The sequence below is a fragment of the Vulpes vulpes genome, chromosome 1 (assembly GCF_048418805.1).
Source record: "Vulpes vulpes isolate BD-2025 chromosome 1, VulVul3, whole genome shotgun sequence".
Classification (NCBI taxonomy): domain Eukaryota; kingdom Metazoa; phylum Chordata; class Mammalia; order Carnivora; family Canidae; genus Vulpes; species Vulpes vulpes.
The window spans coordinates 92,293,491-92,311,586 of record NC_132780.1 but is presented as its reverse complement, the minus strand read 5'-3'; the positions used below and the strand labels follow the sequence as shown (position 1 = coordinate 92,311,586).

General features: G+C 36.9%; 1 protein-coding gene across 1 annotated transcript in view; it reads left to right on the top strand.

The window, feature by feature from the left end:
• PEX7 (peroxisomal biogenesis factor 7) overlaps positions 1–18,096 on the top strand; it is an 81,289-nt gene that overhangs the window by 13,717 nt on the left and 49,476 nt on the right. The window contains exons 4-6 of the mRNA XM_025997893.2: positions 1,334–1,411; positions 1,792–1,900; positions 17,044–17,150. Coding sequence (XP_025853678.1) covers positions 1,334–1,411; positions 1,792–1,900; positions 17,044–17,150 — 294 coding nt within the window. The remainder of the gene's footprint in view (positions 1–1,333; positions 1,412–1,791; positions 1,901–17,043; positions 17,151–18,096) is intronic.

The following is an 18,096-nucleotide window of genomic DNA, read 5'->3' as shown; positions in this document are numbered from 1 at the left end:
AACTGCTGAGCCACCCGGGCTGCCCACTTTTTTTTTTTTTTTTTTTAAAGATTTCATTTATTTTTTCATGAGAGACACAGAAAGAGAGGCAGAGACATAGGCAGAGGGAGAAGCAGGCTCCACGCAGGAAGCCCGATGTGGGACCTCGATCCCAGAACTCCAGAATCACGCCCTGAGCCGAAGGCAGATGCTCAACCATTGAGTCACCCAGGCGTCCCTGATCTTCTCTCTTTTGCATGAATATAGACAGCAGCAGAGCCAGGACTAGGATAGAGTGGGTGAGGGTCTCATCTTAGGTACATGATTCAGGAGGACCCCCAAAATTCAGTAGTCAAATAATGTCAATGCAATATTTTTAAAAATCATGATTCAAAAAATCTGTGAAAGTTTTAGACAGAAAACTTTGTAAAGTTTTAGACAGAAACAGGATCAGTATTACTTTTTTTTTTTTTAAACTGAGACTCCAGTATGGCTAGGCATGGTACATAGTACATAGTGTAAGACAGCAGAGAGCAGGGAACCCATGCTTAAGGTACAGCAAACTGCAGACAGTCCTGCCTCCTACATAAATAATATGGTAGCAAGAATTTTTAAGATTCAGAAGAATCTGATATGGCTGGTCATATTTAGTGATGTATACTCAGGACTACTTTAATTTAATAAAGAATAATAATGCACATGTTTTGTAGAACTTAGCTTACAATAGTGATCTATATATAATCTATTATATAAAATGACAATAAAAATATTTCTATAAGATTTTTATTTTTTTATTTTTATTTTTTCCATAAGTTTTTAAATGGTTCATTTGAAATCATTCACTAAAAGCAGTAAAGCATAGATTAGAATAGCAGTATTGGATAACTAAAGCTGTTTACCAAGAGATCTGAAAGGATTACCTGGTTCCTATAAGCTTTTTCTAAGAAAGGCCAGATAGCAATATTAATTGAATTTTAATGCTTTCTGATAAACACTGACCTGGCAAGCTTTTTTAGATGACTAATTTCTAATCTGCTTTGACATTTCTACAGGGTGCTGCAAACAGTGATTTGTTGGTAGGTTAAAAATATATATGATTTGTTTTAGTGAAGGAGGTTTGGAAATAATCTGTAGAATTCTATTAAAACCAAATGGAATCTTATCTGTAAGGAGTATGTCTGGAGGAATGGACAAAATGGCCTTTCCATTTCTCAGGCACCATGTTGAGATTTGTAGGACTTTCAATGAGGTGAATTAGTTGTTCTAACTGGCTATCACTGTTATGAAGAGACAAAATGTAATATTGAACTTAATGCTCCTTTGCCTTCTAAATGACACATTAAAATATTTTTAGGTCTATAGTGTTGATTGGAGCCAAACCAGAGGTGAACAGCTTGTAGTGTCTGGCTCATGGGATCAAACTGTCAAATTGGTATGTCATCATTACTGTATTTAAAACCAAATATTCTCTTCCCCAAAGCTTACCTTGAATTTTTTTCTTTTCTAGAACATACTTTTATATCTTTCAATTACACAGCTATTTTTCTTTTCAAAAAACTATGTTAAAGCATTTATTAGAATTTAAGCATTTTTAACCTTTTGGCTATAAACTAACCACTAGCTCAGGATTGATTATTTTGGCCCTTTAAATACCATTTTGCTTTATGTGAAAATAGACTTTAAAAAATTCTTGAGATATGTATGTCTATTATATGTGTATATATACATATATATGTAGTGTTTTGTATGTATTATATATAAACATAAATTTGAATTTGCCTCCAAGTAATTGATCTATTCATTTATTTGTAGTGGGATCCAACTGTTGGAAAGTCTTTGTGCACCTTTAGAGGCCATGAAAGTGTCATTTATAGCACAATCTGGTCTCCTCACATCCCTGGTTGCTTTGCTTCAGCCTCAGGTAAATAATTTGGTATTTACCAAAAAAGCCTTACTTGTGGTGAATGGTAGCTCTGCTTTTCCCAGTAGGTGGCACTGTGGACTTGAGATTTGGAAGGAAAAAGGACCACAGTAGTATTCTTTGTGCTGTTTAGATGGTTTCATTTTTTATCAACCTCTAGGCAAGAATCAGCCAGGCCTAGACTACTTTTCAACTATTCATGAACAAATATGGTTTGTCTTAGGCATATAATAACTAGCTATAAATCTTCCAAAATCGGTAGCCATTCTAGTTTTTTTTATTAGCCACTGAACTGCTTTGCTTAGATGGCATTATCCTTGGTTTGTTTATCAGAATGAAGGTTGCTAAGTCTGAGTAAGAGTTACAAGAATGTTAATATGTGCTAATTAATGATAAATATTTGTGATGATTGACAAAGTAAAATCATCACTATTTTTTGCTTCTTTTGTAACTTTCAAAAAAATTTATAAAGAAAAAACAAAAATGATATCCCAGATAAGCCTTATTCTAGACTTATCGTATGCATAGTGATTAAATTCAAACAGTACAGAAACATGCCAAATGCAAAGTAAGTCTTCACTCCTCCACCTCCATAGAACCATGGTTAACTTTTTCTTGTATTCTTCCATAAAGATTTTTATTCTCATTCCAGAATGTATGGTACAAAAACAAAAAATGTTTATGGGGGAATATTCTTGAGGAAGAGTCAGATGTCTTTATTTTTTATTATTTTTTTTTCTTTTAAAATTTTTATTTATTTATGATAGTCACACACACACAGAGAGAGAGAGAGAGAGAGAGAGAGAGAGAGGGAGAAGCAGGCTCCATGCACCGGGAGCCCAACGTGGGATTCGATCCCGGGTCTCCAGGATCGCTCCCTGGGCCAAAGGCAGGCGCTAAACCGCTGTGCCACCCAGGGATCCCCGAGTCAGATGTCTTTAAAGACTGAATTTGCTTAGTGATGTTAGGTTTTATTTTTATTTATTTATTTTTTAAAGATTTTATTTATTTATTCATGAGAGACACAGAGAGACAGAGGTAGAGATATACGCAGAGGGAGAAGCAGGCTCCATGCGGGGAGCCCAATGTGGGACTGGATTCTGTGACTCCAAGATCATGCCCTGAGCCAAAGGCAGAAGCTCAACCACTGAGCGACATGCACCCTACCCCACCCCCATCCCTGATGTTAGAGTTTATATGATTATAGCTATAACATTTTTGTTGTTGAAATTGTACAGGAAAATAATTTTATGAGTTTTCTCATAAAATTTGCCCCATCCCAAATTCATTTCCCCATTGAAAATATTATTATAAAACAGCTTTTGATTATGGAAATTTCTTAGTAGCCGTCATTTAGTATTATAGTTGAATTGAGTGAATCATGGCGCCATTCAGAAGGAGTTCTTAGACTCTAGTTTTAAATAGACTTGATGGAAAAGAACATTCACCAATTATATTTTATGAATTATACATATAAATTTATATACTTAAACTTAGGGAATTGAAACTAATTTAAGATAGAAAAAGAGGTACACCATGTTTCTTTTATTTGATCCATCATCAATAAACATTTGGCTAAAGAATTTTCTGAGTACTATTTCTTTCTGAAAGTTGCTGACACTTTAACATATGTTGCGTCATTTTTCTTTTGGATAATTTGTGTAATGTACTGCATGCCATTAAAGCTGTGAAAAATGTAGAAATGAAACAAAGGTGAACAATGTCAATTGGCATAGACAAAGCAGGGTTGCTCTGCTAGGCTGCCTCCTCGAGTCACTTTGACCCCACCTTGGTGAACAAGTAGTAGGAATGATAAACCAATGTCTCAGGGTATTCCAATGTGAGGGTTTATTAAATGAGATCATTTGGGGAGTATATACATAAAATATCCTATATGACACTAATGACTTTCAAAAGTGTTGATTATAGAGCAGCAACACCTTACAGATTAATCAATATGATAACAAAAACCTTCCCCGTCCTGATGATACCAGTTAATTCTGATAGTGAGAATCTGATAATGTTAATAGTTATTTTAAGATTTTTTTTTTTTAAGATTTTACTTATTTATTCATGAGAGACACACAGAGAGAGAGAGAGGCAGAGGGAGAAGGAGGCTCCATGTAGGGAGCCTGATGTGGGACTCGATCCTGGGACTCCAGGATCACGCCCTGGGCTGAAGGCAGGCGCTAAACCACTGAGCCACCCAGGGATCTCCTATTTTAAGATTTAGACCTTGAAATGATAAATAAATGCACTTCCTTGATCTTTTAAATGTTTTCCAATTTGATGAATGAAAAATGATACCTAATTTTTGTTTTGATTTGCATACTTGATTACTAGGGATAGTGAGTATTTTTCATGTCTGTTGACCATTACTGTTTTTCCCTTGTGAGTCTCATGTTCATGTTTTTGGCCCATTTTTCTACTGAAAGATGTTTGTTGTTTTTCTGTATTGATGCATGAGCTCTTCTTCAGTTTTGGGGATCAGTCTTCTGTATCTTACACATATTTCCCCAACTTTTTGTTTGTCTTTTAACTATTTTATTTTATGTTGTTTATTTATTTATTTACTTTTAGTATATGCATTTAAGTTTTTTGGTAGTCAAAACAATCCATGCTTGTTAAGTTTCTGGCTTTAATTTAGGATGAATATGGAGTTGGCTCAGTGGAAAATAGGAGGCATTGCATGGCACAGAAAGAGAGACCATTCCAGGCAGAGAATAGGCTGTCCAAAAGTTAAGAACTTGGTGCATATTTGAGATACTGAAAGAAGGTCAGGGAGACCATGCATAAGAGGAAAAGGTGGTAAAAATGAGGTTGGGCAGTAGAGAAGGGCCCAGATCACATGTCATGGACTGGATTCACGAGTTTGGATTTTATCCTATGGACATGGGCACAGCACTGAATAGGTTTAAAAAACTAATTCTGGCAGTGTGTAGAAAATAGTTGGGAGGTGAGCAGGAGGGAGTGCAAGATTTAACTAAGAGAGAGATGAAGGCATGAGCAAGCATGGTGGCAGAAGGGGTGACAGAAATTGGGCCGACTCAAGTAGTATTTAATAATGATTCTATAAGATGTCCAAGAGGTGAAGAGAGAAGGATGAGTAACTCCCAGATTCCTGCCAAGGATAAATCAGTGGGTGGTTAATGTCATAACTGAGGTAAGAAATATGTTTGAAAGTTTTGTTTTAGAACACGCTCAGCTAGTGGCACACACTGGATTGTCAAGGAATTGGTTGAGTTTAGAGCTGAGAAATCTAGCCTCATAACTAAATTGTGTCATTGGCTCATACATGGTAACTAAAGCCTTTCCAGTCAGTTGGAGCCCCTGGGAAAGAAACCTTAGATAAATAGAAGAAACCTTAGACTAGAGTATAGGTTGACAAATGACTGCCTTCAAATCAAAATGACCCACTGACAAGTTTTGTAAACAAAGTCTTAGTGGAACACAGCCATGCACACCCTTTTACAGGTTGTCTGTCTGTAGCTGCTTTTGTGCCATAGTGGCAGAGGTGAAGAGCTGTGGCAGAGGTGGAATGGCCCTTGAACCCCAGAATACTTACTATGGGGCCCTTCACAGAAAATGTTTGCTGACGCTTTGTATAAAGAGTCCTGAGGGGAGATCAAGAAGTGGAAGCTTTTTTGTGGAGTTTGGTCATTTTGGGGCAGGAGAGAAGAAAATAGCTAGAGGAGCAGGTAAAGTGTGTCTAACATTGTCTCCTCATTTAATTATCCAGCATCTCCAAAGAGGCAATCAGTAGGATAATTGTTCCTTACTTGCTAATAAACTATATCAATGCCCTCAGTTGTTGAACTATGTTGAATGTGATGTAATGTCACAGAAATCCTTTCCTTTTGGGATCCCTGGGTGGCGAGGTGGTTTAGCGCCTGCCTTTGGCCCAGGACGCGATCCTGGAGACCCTGGATCGAATCCCACGTTGGGCTCCTGGTGCATGGAGCCTGCTTCTCCCTCTGCCTATGTCTCTGCCTCTCTCTCTCTCTCTCTCTCTGTGTGTGTGACTATCATAAATAAATAAAAATTTAAAAAAAAAGAAATCCTTTCCTTTTATGTAATTATTTTTTTATTCTAAGAATTGAAAATGACCAAATATCCCTGAATTCTAAAGTATTATTAGGTTGAAAATGCTCAGAACCAGGGATCCCTGGGTGGCGCAGTGGTTTAGCGCCTGCCTTTGGCCCAGGGTGCGATCCTGGAGACCCAGGATCGAATCCCACGTCGGGCTCCCGGTGCATGGAGCCTGCTTCTCCCTCTGCCTGTGTCTCTGCCTCTCTCTCTCTCTCTCTCTCTGTGTGACTATCATAAATAAATAAAAATTAAAAAAAAAAAAGAGAAAATGCTCAGAACTGGAAATCTTCAGGTAAATTGTGTATAAATATGTCCATTATATTAAGCAGTTTCTTAGATTCCAAGATAATAGTAAATTCTGTGTATAGAAGTTCAGTTAAGCCAAAAGATGTTTAATGATTAAAATTAACAACATGGTTTTCTAGAGTGAAAAACAGTATGCTTATAAGATTATTACTATTATTTTAAAAATTTCTAAGTTATCTGAGTCACAGTGTTTTATCCATGACCTGAGTTAAATCTTTCTTGAGATCCCAAATCTTTTGGGATGAGACCAGTAATATATTTTTCCTTGGCACATTTCCTTCTCAAAGCCTAAATTTCTTGTTTTTGTTTTTTTTTTTCTTGTTTGATTTCTTAAAATTTTTCTGTGGCACACCTAATTGTAAGGCTGGGTGTGTATTAAGTAAGTGATAGCAATATTGATATGCTTGTTTGAATTAACTAACCCTTTAGCTTACCTATATAACTTGAATTATTTTTATGCTTATAATTTAGTGTAAATGTTAATGAGTTTCATGCTAATAGTGAATCAAATCTGTATGATGACAACAGTTCATCATAATGTTTATAATTTTACTATAGGTGAAAAGCCCTAATTCAGAGAGTGTTAGTGTAAGTTCAAATAAAATTCTTTTAAGGATGTGAATTAGATTGACATTAGCATCATTTTCTTTGAGTGGGGAGGCTCTTTGGTCTAATATCCTACAGATTCAAAGGAGTCATTTCAAACCCTGGATGGAATTAGTGGTATAAAATAGATCCATCTTCAAAATGAGACATACTTCCCTTCTAGTGAAGCAGTGAAGACCTGTCTGCTGGGAGCTCTAATTGGCAGCATTCATAATAAACTGGAATTAATAATGAGTATAATTTACACATTTAGAAAAGTATTAAGTAAAACTCCTTAAACTACTGATAGGCTTTTTAAAAAATTCTTTTACCTTACTATTGTATGTAATTTTGGTAATGTATATTATTATATAAGGCTCTAAAATTATCTTCCTTGTTTTTAATCATTGCTCTTTTTATGACCTTGACCAAATATAAAATCTGATGGTGACAAAATCTTGAACTAATACATCTGCATTTAACTGTCAATTTAACTGTTATTAGCCTTCATTTGGGCTGAATCACACACATATAAGGCCTTTTACGTTGGCCTTTTGTGTTAGCATGGTGTACATAATATTGAATTTGGATGTTGTATACAGAATATTCAATGGTATGGAACTGAATAGCAGGAAAACACATATTGTGTGGAGAGTTAGCAATATTATCACAAAACTTAACTATCTGCACATTGTAAATAGGTAGTATGTAAACAGTCTTTTACCATCACAATGTCCATTTGGTTTAATAGAAAAAAAGATTGTGTTTAATGACATTATCTTCATGTGTTCTATTAGAAATAAATGTAAAGAGTAGTCATATTAGCCAGGACCTAATGGTTAGTTAGGTCCTACCTTTGGTTGAGTGTCAAAGAAATTCTGAACCTAATCACCTTAACTTAGAAGATAATTTATTTGCTTGCATGGTTGAAATGTCTAGAATTACATCTGGCTTTATACACATGGCTGGATGTAGGACTTAGAGGATATTCTTGCCATCTCTTCTGTATTCTGTTGAGTTGGTTTTGGATCAAGCATCATATGAAAGGAAGATGGCAGCAGCTCTAACCCCTCTATCCTTTCTGGTTTCTGTCCAGTAGGAAAAAGTGTGAGAGTCCCTCTCAGACATCTAGAAAAGTTTCATTTTCTCCCATCTGATGGTCCATGTGAATGTTTCTAAACTAATCACTGTGCCTAGGAGAAGGGCATGTAAACGTTGATTGGCTTGGGCCTAGTAGAGCTCCCACAGTTGGGAATGGGAAATGAGAAACTCAGACTCCAAGAATGGAAAGAGTGAATAGTGATTAGGTGGAAGTGGCTCCATATGTTCAACGGGCCAATATTCACTGAATTGTATGCACATCAACCGTTAAAGGGATTTCATGAAAACCAAGCACTGGATCTGTGAGCTATAAAATATGTTTCTTTTTAAAAGTTGGATAAAGCCATTTTTCTGCCAGCTTTTATCATTTTAGAAACTCATTGGAAGTTTTATTTATTAAGCCTTTGCCATTTTCCTGAACTATTCCTTCATAATGATTTTTTTAAAAAAGATTTTATTTATTTATTCACGAGAGACACACACACACAGAGGCAAAAACACAGGCAGAGGGAGAAGCAGGCTCCATGCAGGGAGCCTGATTTGGGACTCAATCCCGGGTCTCCAGGATCACACCCTGGGCTGAAGGCAGACGCTAAACCCCTGAGCCACCCAGGGATCCCCATAATGATTTTCAAATAGTAGCCTACTTAATAAAGTTGAAAAGATTTAAAGTTTTTTCTTCTGTTCTACAGGAGGAGGGTTTGTGGTACAGTAAAAGATGGGGCAAGCTCTGAAGCTCTCACTGTGCTTTTGCCATTCTGAGTGAGATGAGAAAATTTGCTTATCAAGCTATGTACAACGTATTAGGATTCAAATGAACTTCTTTGCATATTTTGTTTACTTGTTTTCATACATTTCCTATAGGGCATGTGTATTGTGTATTCTTTTACATAGCTGAGTGCCTTACACAAGCAAACACTAAAATATTTTTTATTGCTATTATTTAAGATATGGGAAGTAACCATCTTATTAGGATTTTAAAAACATATCTAAGGTCAATTTTGATTGTTGAGAGGGACACGGGCAGTGAATCAGATATTAAGTGAATGTCCACTGTTTTCTGCATGATACATTGAAAGACACTGGAGATACATTGAAGAAGAAAACAGACAGGGTTCTTGTCTTCTTAGAGCTATAATCCAGTGGAAAAGAGAAATTCTAAGGAAAAAAAAATTATAGCAGTGGATAATGCTAAGGAGTGTGAAGTTCTTTGAAGAGGTAAATAGTAAGTATAGAGGTTAGGAACATGGACTCGAGCTGGACTGAGACAAATCTCTTCTTTCACCAGTATTACCTGACTTCAGTCCTCTGACTCTTCATTCCTCATTTGGAAAACAGGGGTGATGATGATACTTCCATCATGGAGTTTTAAGGAGGATTAAGTGAGTTAATGTGTGCAAATCGCTGAGCACAGTACCTGGCACAGAGTTAGAGCTCTGTAAGTGTTGCCTTTTATTATTAACATGTGTGCTCAGAATTCTGTGGAAACATAGCTAAGGCTGGTCAGGGAAGCTTCCCTGAGGAGATACTGTTCAGGCTGCTACCTAGGAACAACTAAGAGTTGAGAGGTGAGACCTGGAAAACAAAGAAACGGGAGGGAGCTGGTGAGAACAGAGCATATTTGAGGAACATCTGAATGACCATGGCATGTGTATGTGCTTGTAGGAATTTGTGGTACTCTTCTGAGGAACTTGCTCTGGGTAGGATCTGGAATGCATGGTTGTGTAACACCATCTGAGGCCAGTGATCCTGAAATCTGGCTAGCTGTCAGAATTGTTGGGGAAGCTTAAAAAAACAACAGAATTCTGGCACTAAGTCCTACTGAATCAAGTACCTCTGGGAGGCACATTTTTTAATGACCCCAGCTGAATCTAATGATCAGCCTCATTTGGAAAGCACTGTTCTAGTCTTCGGCTTAGCTCTGTTCGAGATGCCAAACTGGTAGTTTATTTCTGTTGATATAATGGGAATTGCATGTTTGTTTTAATATTCATCTCCTTTTAAAAAACCGACAGAATGGTTTCGGTGCTGAATTCAGAGAGGGAGTGGTCTCTGTAGTTTGAGAATGCCCTAGTTGCTTTTGTCCTCAGTTTTGAGTTACACTATGGTCTTTATTAATTTTCCGACTTTGTCTTCTTGCTTACAGACAGAAGCTTTTTATGAAACATAATATTTACATTAAGAAATCTCAACTGTACATTTCATGGTTGTAAAATATTTGTTTTTCCAAATATTATAAGTGGCGGAAGTTGGGACGCCTGGGTGGCTCAGTGGTTAAGCCATCTGCCTTCATCCGGGGGCATGATCCCGGTGTCCGGGGATCGAGTCCCACATCAGGCTCCCTGTGAGGAAGCTGCTTCTCCCTCTGCCTATGTCTCTGCCTCTCTCTGTCTCTCATGAATAAATAAATAAAATATCTAAGAAAATAATAAATGACAGAAGCTTATATGATAGGCAGTCAAGAGGTACTTTTATGTCTAATCCTGTGGTACACATATGGTTAATTATGCCACTCAACTGCTCATAGCAGTTTATATTTTAAAATAATACATGAGAATATAGCCCTGAAGTCCTTCTAAGTATTTAGTCACCTTCAAATTTAGATGGTGTTTGCAAATCTCAAAGTAAATTTTTATCATTGGTTCAGTTAAGACAGGCCAAAAAGGGGTAGTTTTTAGAGACTTGATCTAGATTTACTTTCCAAAGCAGAATTATCTAAGGACATTGCATTTTGTCTAATTCAAGAAAGTTGATAATAGGACAGAGGTCATATTTTTAAATTATATGAGATAGAAGGGAAGAATTTTTGAGCTCATTACATAAAGAACATTAATATGAAGTAGACTTTTTTTTGAACAAAGAAAACGAAGTTACTGCTATTACAGACTCCATGTAATTGCATAAGTCATAGCCAAGCCTGAATGAATGGGTCCGGTAGTTAAAAACAAAAAACAAAAAAACCCACACTTCATTCTACTCTAAGAAAAAAGTCATATTACATTTGATAAGCATCTGGCATTTCAGTTCAATTCAGCTATTTGGACCCAGTATGCATCCTTTTTGCTGCTCAGTTCTTCACATTGTAGATTCGGTGTTGACCCTCATTCTCCTTACTTACCTTCCTCCTACTTGCTGCAGTTTGAAATTGGATATAGTAGCAGCCAACATTTCCTATTGCATACTGTGTGCTCAGATTCACTGGTTCTGCTGCCACTGCAAGTCTGCAACTGATAAGAGAAGCTGGTAATTCAGGTGGGTCCATGACACTATCACAGGGCCCTGGTAGATGTCTGGCTGACAAACGCCAGTTGTCTGGAAAATGCAATTAAAAAAAAACAAAAACAAAAACAATGTGAATACAGATATCCCAGTGGCTAAGAGTTGAGTGAGTCATGGTACCATTGGGTCAGAAGCTGTCTCTCCTACCTGGAAAACAAAGTGAGGAGGATGAACTGCCAAATGTGTGCAACAGAAGTGACTGTAAAGTAAATGGAATGCTTAGCTTCTTCAGAGCAGTTTTTCCTTTTTGTGTCATTTAAGTTAACTGCAAGGGACAACCCAGGTTGTCCTTACCATATGATGGTAAGGAACCAAAATACTGTCCCAGAGAAATATGTAGTAGCTGCTCATCCAGGATTTGTTGTTTCGTTTAATCTTTTTTTTTCTACATATATGTTATATGAATATGTTACATATATATATGAATTAAATTTTTAAATTTAAATTCAACTTAGTTAACATATATTGTATTATTAGTTTCAGAGGTAGAATTTGGTGATGCATCAGTCCGTTATTAATGCCCATCACCAGTTACCCCTTTCCCCTACACTCTCCCCTCCAGTGACTCAGTTTGTTTCTTAGAGTTTAGAGTCTCTTACCTCCATTTTCATCTTATTTTTCACTCCCTTCTCCTATGCTCATCTGTTTTGTTTCTTAAATTCCACATATAAGTGAAATCTCTGACTTATTTCTCTTAGCATAATATCCTCTAGTTCCATCCATGTCCTTGCAAATGGCAAAATTTCATTCTTTTTATGTATGTGTGTGTGTGTGTGTGTGTGTGTGTGTGTGTATATTATCCATTCATTTGTTGATGGACATCTGGGCTCTTTCCATAGTTTGGCTCTTGTGGACATTGCTGTTATGAACATTGAAGTGCAGGTGCCTCTTTGAATTGCTGTTTGTATCCTTTGGATAAATACCTAGTAGTTCAATTCCTTAATCTTTTAGTGAAATATAATACAAGGAACAGTGCATTATCTTAAGTGCAAAGAATTTTCACAGTGAGTAGATCCATGTACCAGTAACCCAGATCAAGAAAGAACATTCTGAGAGGCTCCCCCACCCAACTCCAGGGTGGCTACTGTCCTGAATTCTAGTAGCATAGAATAATTTTGCCTATTTTTATACTTCTGTGTCAGATTTCTTTTGTTTGACGTGTTTTGTGAGACTTATCAATAATGCTGCTGGAATAACAGTTACTTCCTCATGGTCTAGTCTATGTTCATTGTAATGTTTTGATACTCTAAACCATTCACATACACATGAAATGTAATTATTAGGATGAACACAGCATATTCAACTTAAACAGTGATTTAGTTGTGGTTGTAGCAGACTTTTTTTTTTTAAGATTATTTATTTATTCATGAGACACACAGAGAGAGAGAGAGAGAGAGAGAGAGAGAGAGAGAGAGAGAGAGGCAGAGACCTAGGCAGAGGGAGAAGCAGGCTCCATGTAGGGAGCCCAGTGCGGGACTTGATCTGGGTCCCCAGGATCACAACCTGAGCCAAAGGCAGATGCTCAACTGCTGAGCCAGCCAGGCAATCCGGTAGCAGACTTTATAGTTTGACTTGATGTTAAATATAAATTTTTGAAAGCTGACATACATCACTTAAGTATTTCCTATGTTTTAGTGGAAGCCTTGTGCTGTATCAAGTGTTTTTCTCTGGGGCTGGGCTTCTTACAGGCTAAAGCTTTAGGGGAATTTCGTTCGCTCCCTCCAGGCTAGTAAGGGGTCTCCTTTACCTATAGGTAATGGACTTTCTTCATAGAATTTATTGAAAAGCAACCTGAGAAAGGGAAGGAGTACTTGAACAGCTGCAGGACACATTTCCTGTCTTTAATCTGGACTTTTCTCTTCTTATTGATTTCACTCTGCAAGCTGGCTTTCTCCAAACAGTGACACATATGGCAGCCATGTATTCCTCAGTGTTACAACTTGTAAATCCTGAGAGGTAATGAAATTATTTTTTTCAGTTATAATTAAAAAAAAAAATCCCAGGTATCTACCTTTACCTGCCAGCTGTGGTCAGGACAGGGAAGAAGATACTAAGACTGGTCATGCTTGGACCTATCCCTGGGTGCTCAGCTGTGTTGAACCATAGGTCCTTCTAGAGTAACATGGTGAGAAAATGATGCTTTTCCTACACAAAGTGTACTGCTGGGAAGACCAAACACTAGACATCTACAGCCTGCTTTATACTCTGAAGGCTAGGGAAAGCCTAGAGATCATTTTATCAAAGCTATTTAGAATTTTGAAACAAATTTTACTGACTGGTGGCTAGACATTGACTATAAGAGGGTCCCTGGAGTTATTTGAAGTTTTAGTCTATACTAATTCTGAACAGCTTCCATTTGGTACTTTGAAATTTCTCATTTCTTCCCATCCCTACCATATTTAGCTAGACCCAAAAATGTTAGTTACTCTCTCCTATAAGAGTGGTTTTCAACTTTTTCAAAGTAGGAAGCTGGGAAGAGGGTTGGGAGATGAAAAAAATGAGTGAAGGGGAGTGAGACATGCAGTCTTCCAGTTAGGGAATGAATGAGTCACAGGAATAAAAGACAAAGCATAGGGAATAGAGTTAATACTATTGTAGTAGCATTGTGTGGTGACAGATGGCAGCTATACCTATGCTGAGCACAACATAAAGTATTGAGATGTGAAATCACTATGTTGTACACCTGAAATTAATGTAACATGTATCAATTGTACTCAAATTTTTTTAAAAAGTAGGAAGATTGTATTTTTTTTTTTAAGATTTTATTTATTTATTCATGAGAGACACACAGAGAGAGGCAGAGACATTGGCAGGAGAAGCAGGGTCCCTGCAGGGAGCCTGATGTGAACCTTGATCCCAGGCCTCTGGGATCACTCCTGAGCTGAAGGCAGACGCTCAACCACTGATACACCCAGGTGTCCCGGATTATGATATTTGTAAATAAAAAATTACAAATCCCACAAATAAAGCAATAGTAGGTATATATGAATCCATAAAAATGTAATGAAAGTATTACAAAAGCACAGACTAAAGGATTGCCAAGTTCATGATTGTGGTGACCTCTGGGCAAGGAAGATGGGGAATGGGATTGGAAATAAAGGTTTCAACTTTGTTTTCTTTCTTTCTTTCTTTTTTCTTTTCTTTTCTTTTCTTTTCTTTTCTTTTCTTTTCTTTTCTTTTCTTTTCTTTTCTTTCCTTTCCTTTCCTTTCCTTTCCTTTCCTTTCCTTTCCTTTCCTTTCCTTTCCTTTCTTTCCTTTCTTTCCTTTCTTTCCTTTCTTTCTTTCATGAGAGAGACAGAGAGGCAGACACACAGGCAGAGGGAGAAGCAGGCTCCATGCAGGGAGCCTGATGCGGGACTCAATCCCCAGACCAGGGATCAGGCCCTTGAGCTGAAGGCAGACGCTCAACCGCTGAGCCACCCAAGTGTTCCTGTTACTTTCATTTCTAAGATAACTGTGGGGCAGATATGATAGTATGTTGTGTGTGGCATGAATGTATGTGAGGTTTTTTTTTCCTCTCAATTTATTGAAAAAACATCTAAATAAAAAGAACTGCTCAAGATTCAGCCGACATTGGCTGTCTGGCAGGTCTCTTCCAACCTGAGGAGGCAGCACAGTACCCTTACAGAGCATGCCGGCTGGGGAGCCTGCGCTTTTGTTCCAGATCCTGATACCACAGTCTACTATCTTGAGGATACTATTTCATCTCTACCAGCTTCAGTTTCCCCATTTGTAAAGTGCTACAAAAATTGCTTTTTGTGTTATCAAAATTTCTACCTCACTTATTATGGTTTTAAAAAGTTAAAACAAACAAAATATTTAGACTATCATCTGGCACATAGTAAGCACTCAATAATAAATATTTGCTTTTATTCATGGTATTATTAATAGGGGTAGAAATGACTTCTAATCATGGGTATGCTATTTTATTTTTAAACATGTCTCATTTAAACTTGATAAGGTAAATATTTTATCACAGGTGAGGAAAATGAGAAAGAACCATGGAAGTTAAGTAACTTGATTAAACATCAACAGGGACCAAATGATTGAGTTGGATTAGGACTAAAGCCTTGGAATTTCAGAGTCCCCATTTTTAACCTCTGCATTTCATTGCCACCAACAATTGAATTCTTATCTTTCTTAAACAACTTCCACAGAAATCAGAAAAAAAAAAAAAAAAAAACATTGTCTAAAATTTGCTAAATGTACCTAAATGACAGTATGATTTAGAATTGGGAACATAAGTAAGCAAAACAGACTTAAAAATTTTAGCATTATCATACACCATTTATTAGAGTATCTGCTTTGTGCTAGAGACCATGGTAAGTGTTAGAAACTTTATTACTCTAAATTCTTGGACAACCCTGCATAGTAGGCATTCTGTTTCTCTTTTAGAAATGAGGGATCAGTCTCAGATATTATGTAACTTGTGCAGGGTCCTGTAACTGCTAGGTGGAGTTCCAGACCTTGACTGCCATTACACCATAGCCCACACATTTTTTTTTTATCAAGTTGCTTCAGCTTTCTCTCAGCATCAGTGACTATAATTTACTGGTTATATATATATATATATATATATATATATATATATATATATATATCTTTCTCCCCTCCTCCACTCCCCCCCCCCCCCATATCTGCTGAGCTTTAGTCATCTGGTCATATTGCTGTCTCCTTATAGTTTATAAAAATCAAAGGCAAACAGCCCATAAAACATTTAAGCAAGGGTAACTTTGTGAAACTAAGCAATGTAAACCATTTTTGTAATAATGTAAAATGTAATTCCTAAATTTTGCCAACTTATTTTTTCCAAGGAGAAAAATATGCCTTGGGCTGGCCTATTAAAATGTAGTAAACATAAACAGTAAGATTAAAATTTTTCTATTTTGTCTTGGTAGACTGCCCACATTTAACAGTAAAATTGCTAGCATTTTGTTTTGTTTTGTTTTTAAAGATTTTATTTATTCATGAGAGACACACACACATAGATTTTACTTATTTATTAACGAGAGAGGCAGAGACATAGGAAGAGGGAGGAGAAGCAGGCTCCATGCAGGGAGCCTGATGCAGGACTTGATCCCGGGACTCTGGGACCATGCCCTGAGTCAAAGGCAGATGCTCAATGCTTGAGCCACCCAGGCATCCCAGCATTTTGTTTCTTATAGACTGTGCTAGTGGGTTATTTGCTGGAAACTGAGGATTTTCAGGGCCTTTTCCTGTCCTGGAGAGACATGTGCTATATGTGTGTATCAGCCACCTTGTCTGTACTTGTCTCAGTGTGAAATTCAGATTTTCCTGTTTTGAGTTGATCTAAAAACATTTGTTATGACACATTACTTTTTGTGGTTCATCACTTTTAGTAGTTCTATGCATTATTATAGTTCAAAACCATATATGTGGGGGTGCCTGGGTGGCATGATTGGTTAAGCATCCGACTCTTGGTTTCAGCTCAGGTTGTGATCTCAGGGTTGTGAAATCAAGGCCCACATTGGGCTCTGGGCTCACTGTGAAGTCTGCTTGAGATTCTCTCTCCTTCTTCCTCTGCTGCTCCCACTTGTATGCTCTTTTTCTTTTTTTTTTTTTCTTTTCTTTTTTTTTATGCTCTTTTTCTTTATCTAAAATAAATGAATAAATCTTCTTTAAAAAAAACGAATATATGTATGCATATGATACAGAGATGGAGGAGGTATCCTAACAGTAAAATAGTGAATAATTATGAATACAATATCACTGAGCATCCAAGTGGTGTGATGGGAAGTGACCAAGTCTTCATCTTTCACCAGGTGATCAGACTCTGAGAATTTGGGATGTGAAGTCAACAGGAGTCAGAATTGTGGTTCCAGCACATCAGGCAGAAATTTTGAGCTGTGACTGGTGTAAATACAATGAGGTATCCTGTCTGGATCTGTCCTGAGCTACTGAGCCCTTCCTATTGTTGAAATGTTCTAGATTTTCTTTTCTTTTCATTTATGTGGATTTGGTAATGTTTATGGACCATTATGTTAAATTCAGTCCTTTTCATTTCTAATTGATGATTGTGAGTGACCTGTATTAGCATTAATTGGATTTAAGTGCACATAAAACAGGCAGAGTAAGAAATAGAAATTCTCAAAGTTCAACAGTGCAGCCTTACTTGCTTATTTGGGAAGCTGCTTTACAATTTATGTGATTTTTTTTCCCTTATTCCTCTTAACCCCACCAATTTGTATCCTCTTCTTTCATTTCCCATTCATTTTTCTGGTTAGTCTCCTGAACACTTTGTAACTTGCTTTTTCAGTTTGACAGTCTACCAGTTTTTAAAATTTTATTTCATCTTCCAACAAACTCCATGCTCCTGTAAGTTAAGTGTCACTTTGTACCTTTTTGCAAAGCTTCTGTTAACCACAGGAGCATATGAATTCAGAATATAAATGGATTAAACATGTGTTGATATAGTGTTTATATACCTGCAGTGGTCTGTTGGCTGGGACAGACACATATGCCTTTTTTCTTGTCAGTTTTAATTACCTAATGGAAGTTAAGAGAGCATTATATTGGCAGAAGTCTTTGAAAAGAAATAAAATAGATTAAAAGAAAATAGAGTACATTTTCAGTTATGATACTTGATCTAAATAACAGTTTCAGAACTAATGACTGCAGTTCAAATCTCTGTCATCATAAATGAGCTTTCCATATAGAAAATTAATTGTGGACTATGTGTTATACTTTTGGGAATTCTAAAAAAGATGCTGATATGTGGTTGAGAGTTGTTAAAATTGTTTTTGTTTTAAATTATTGGAATTTTTCCTCAAATGAGCTTACCATGAAATGCAGCACATCCAGACAATCAGTTACTG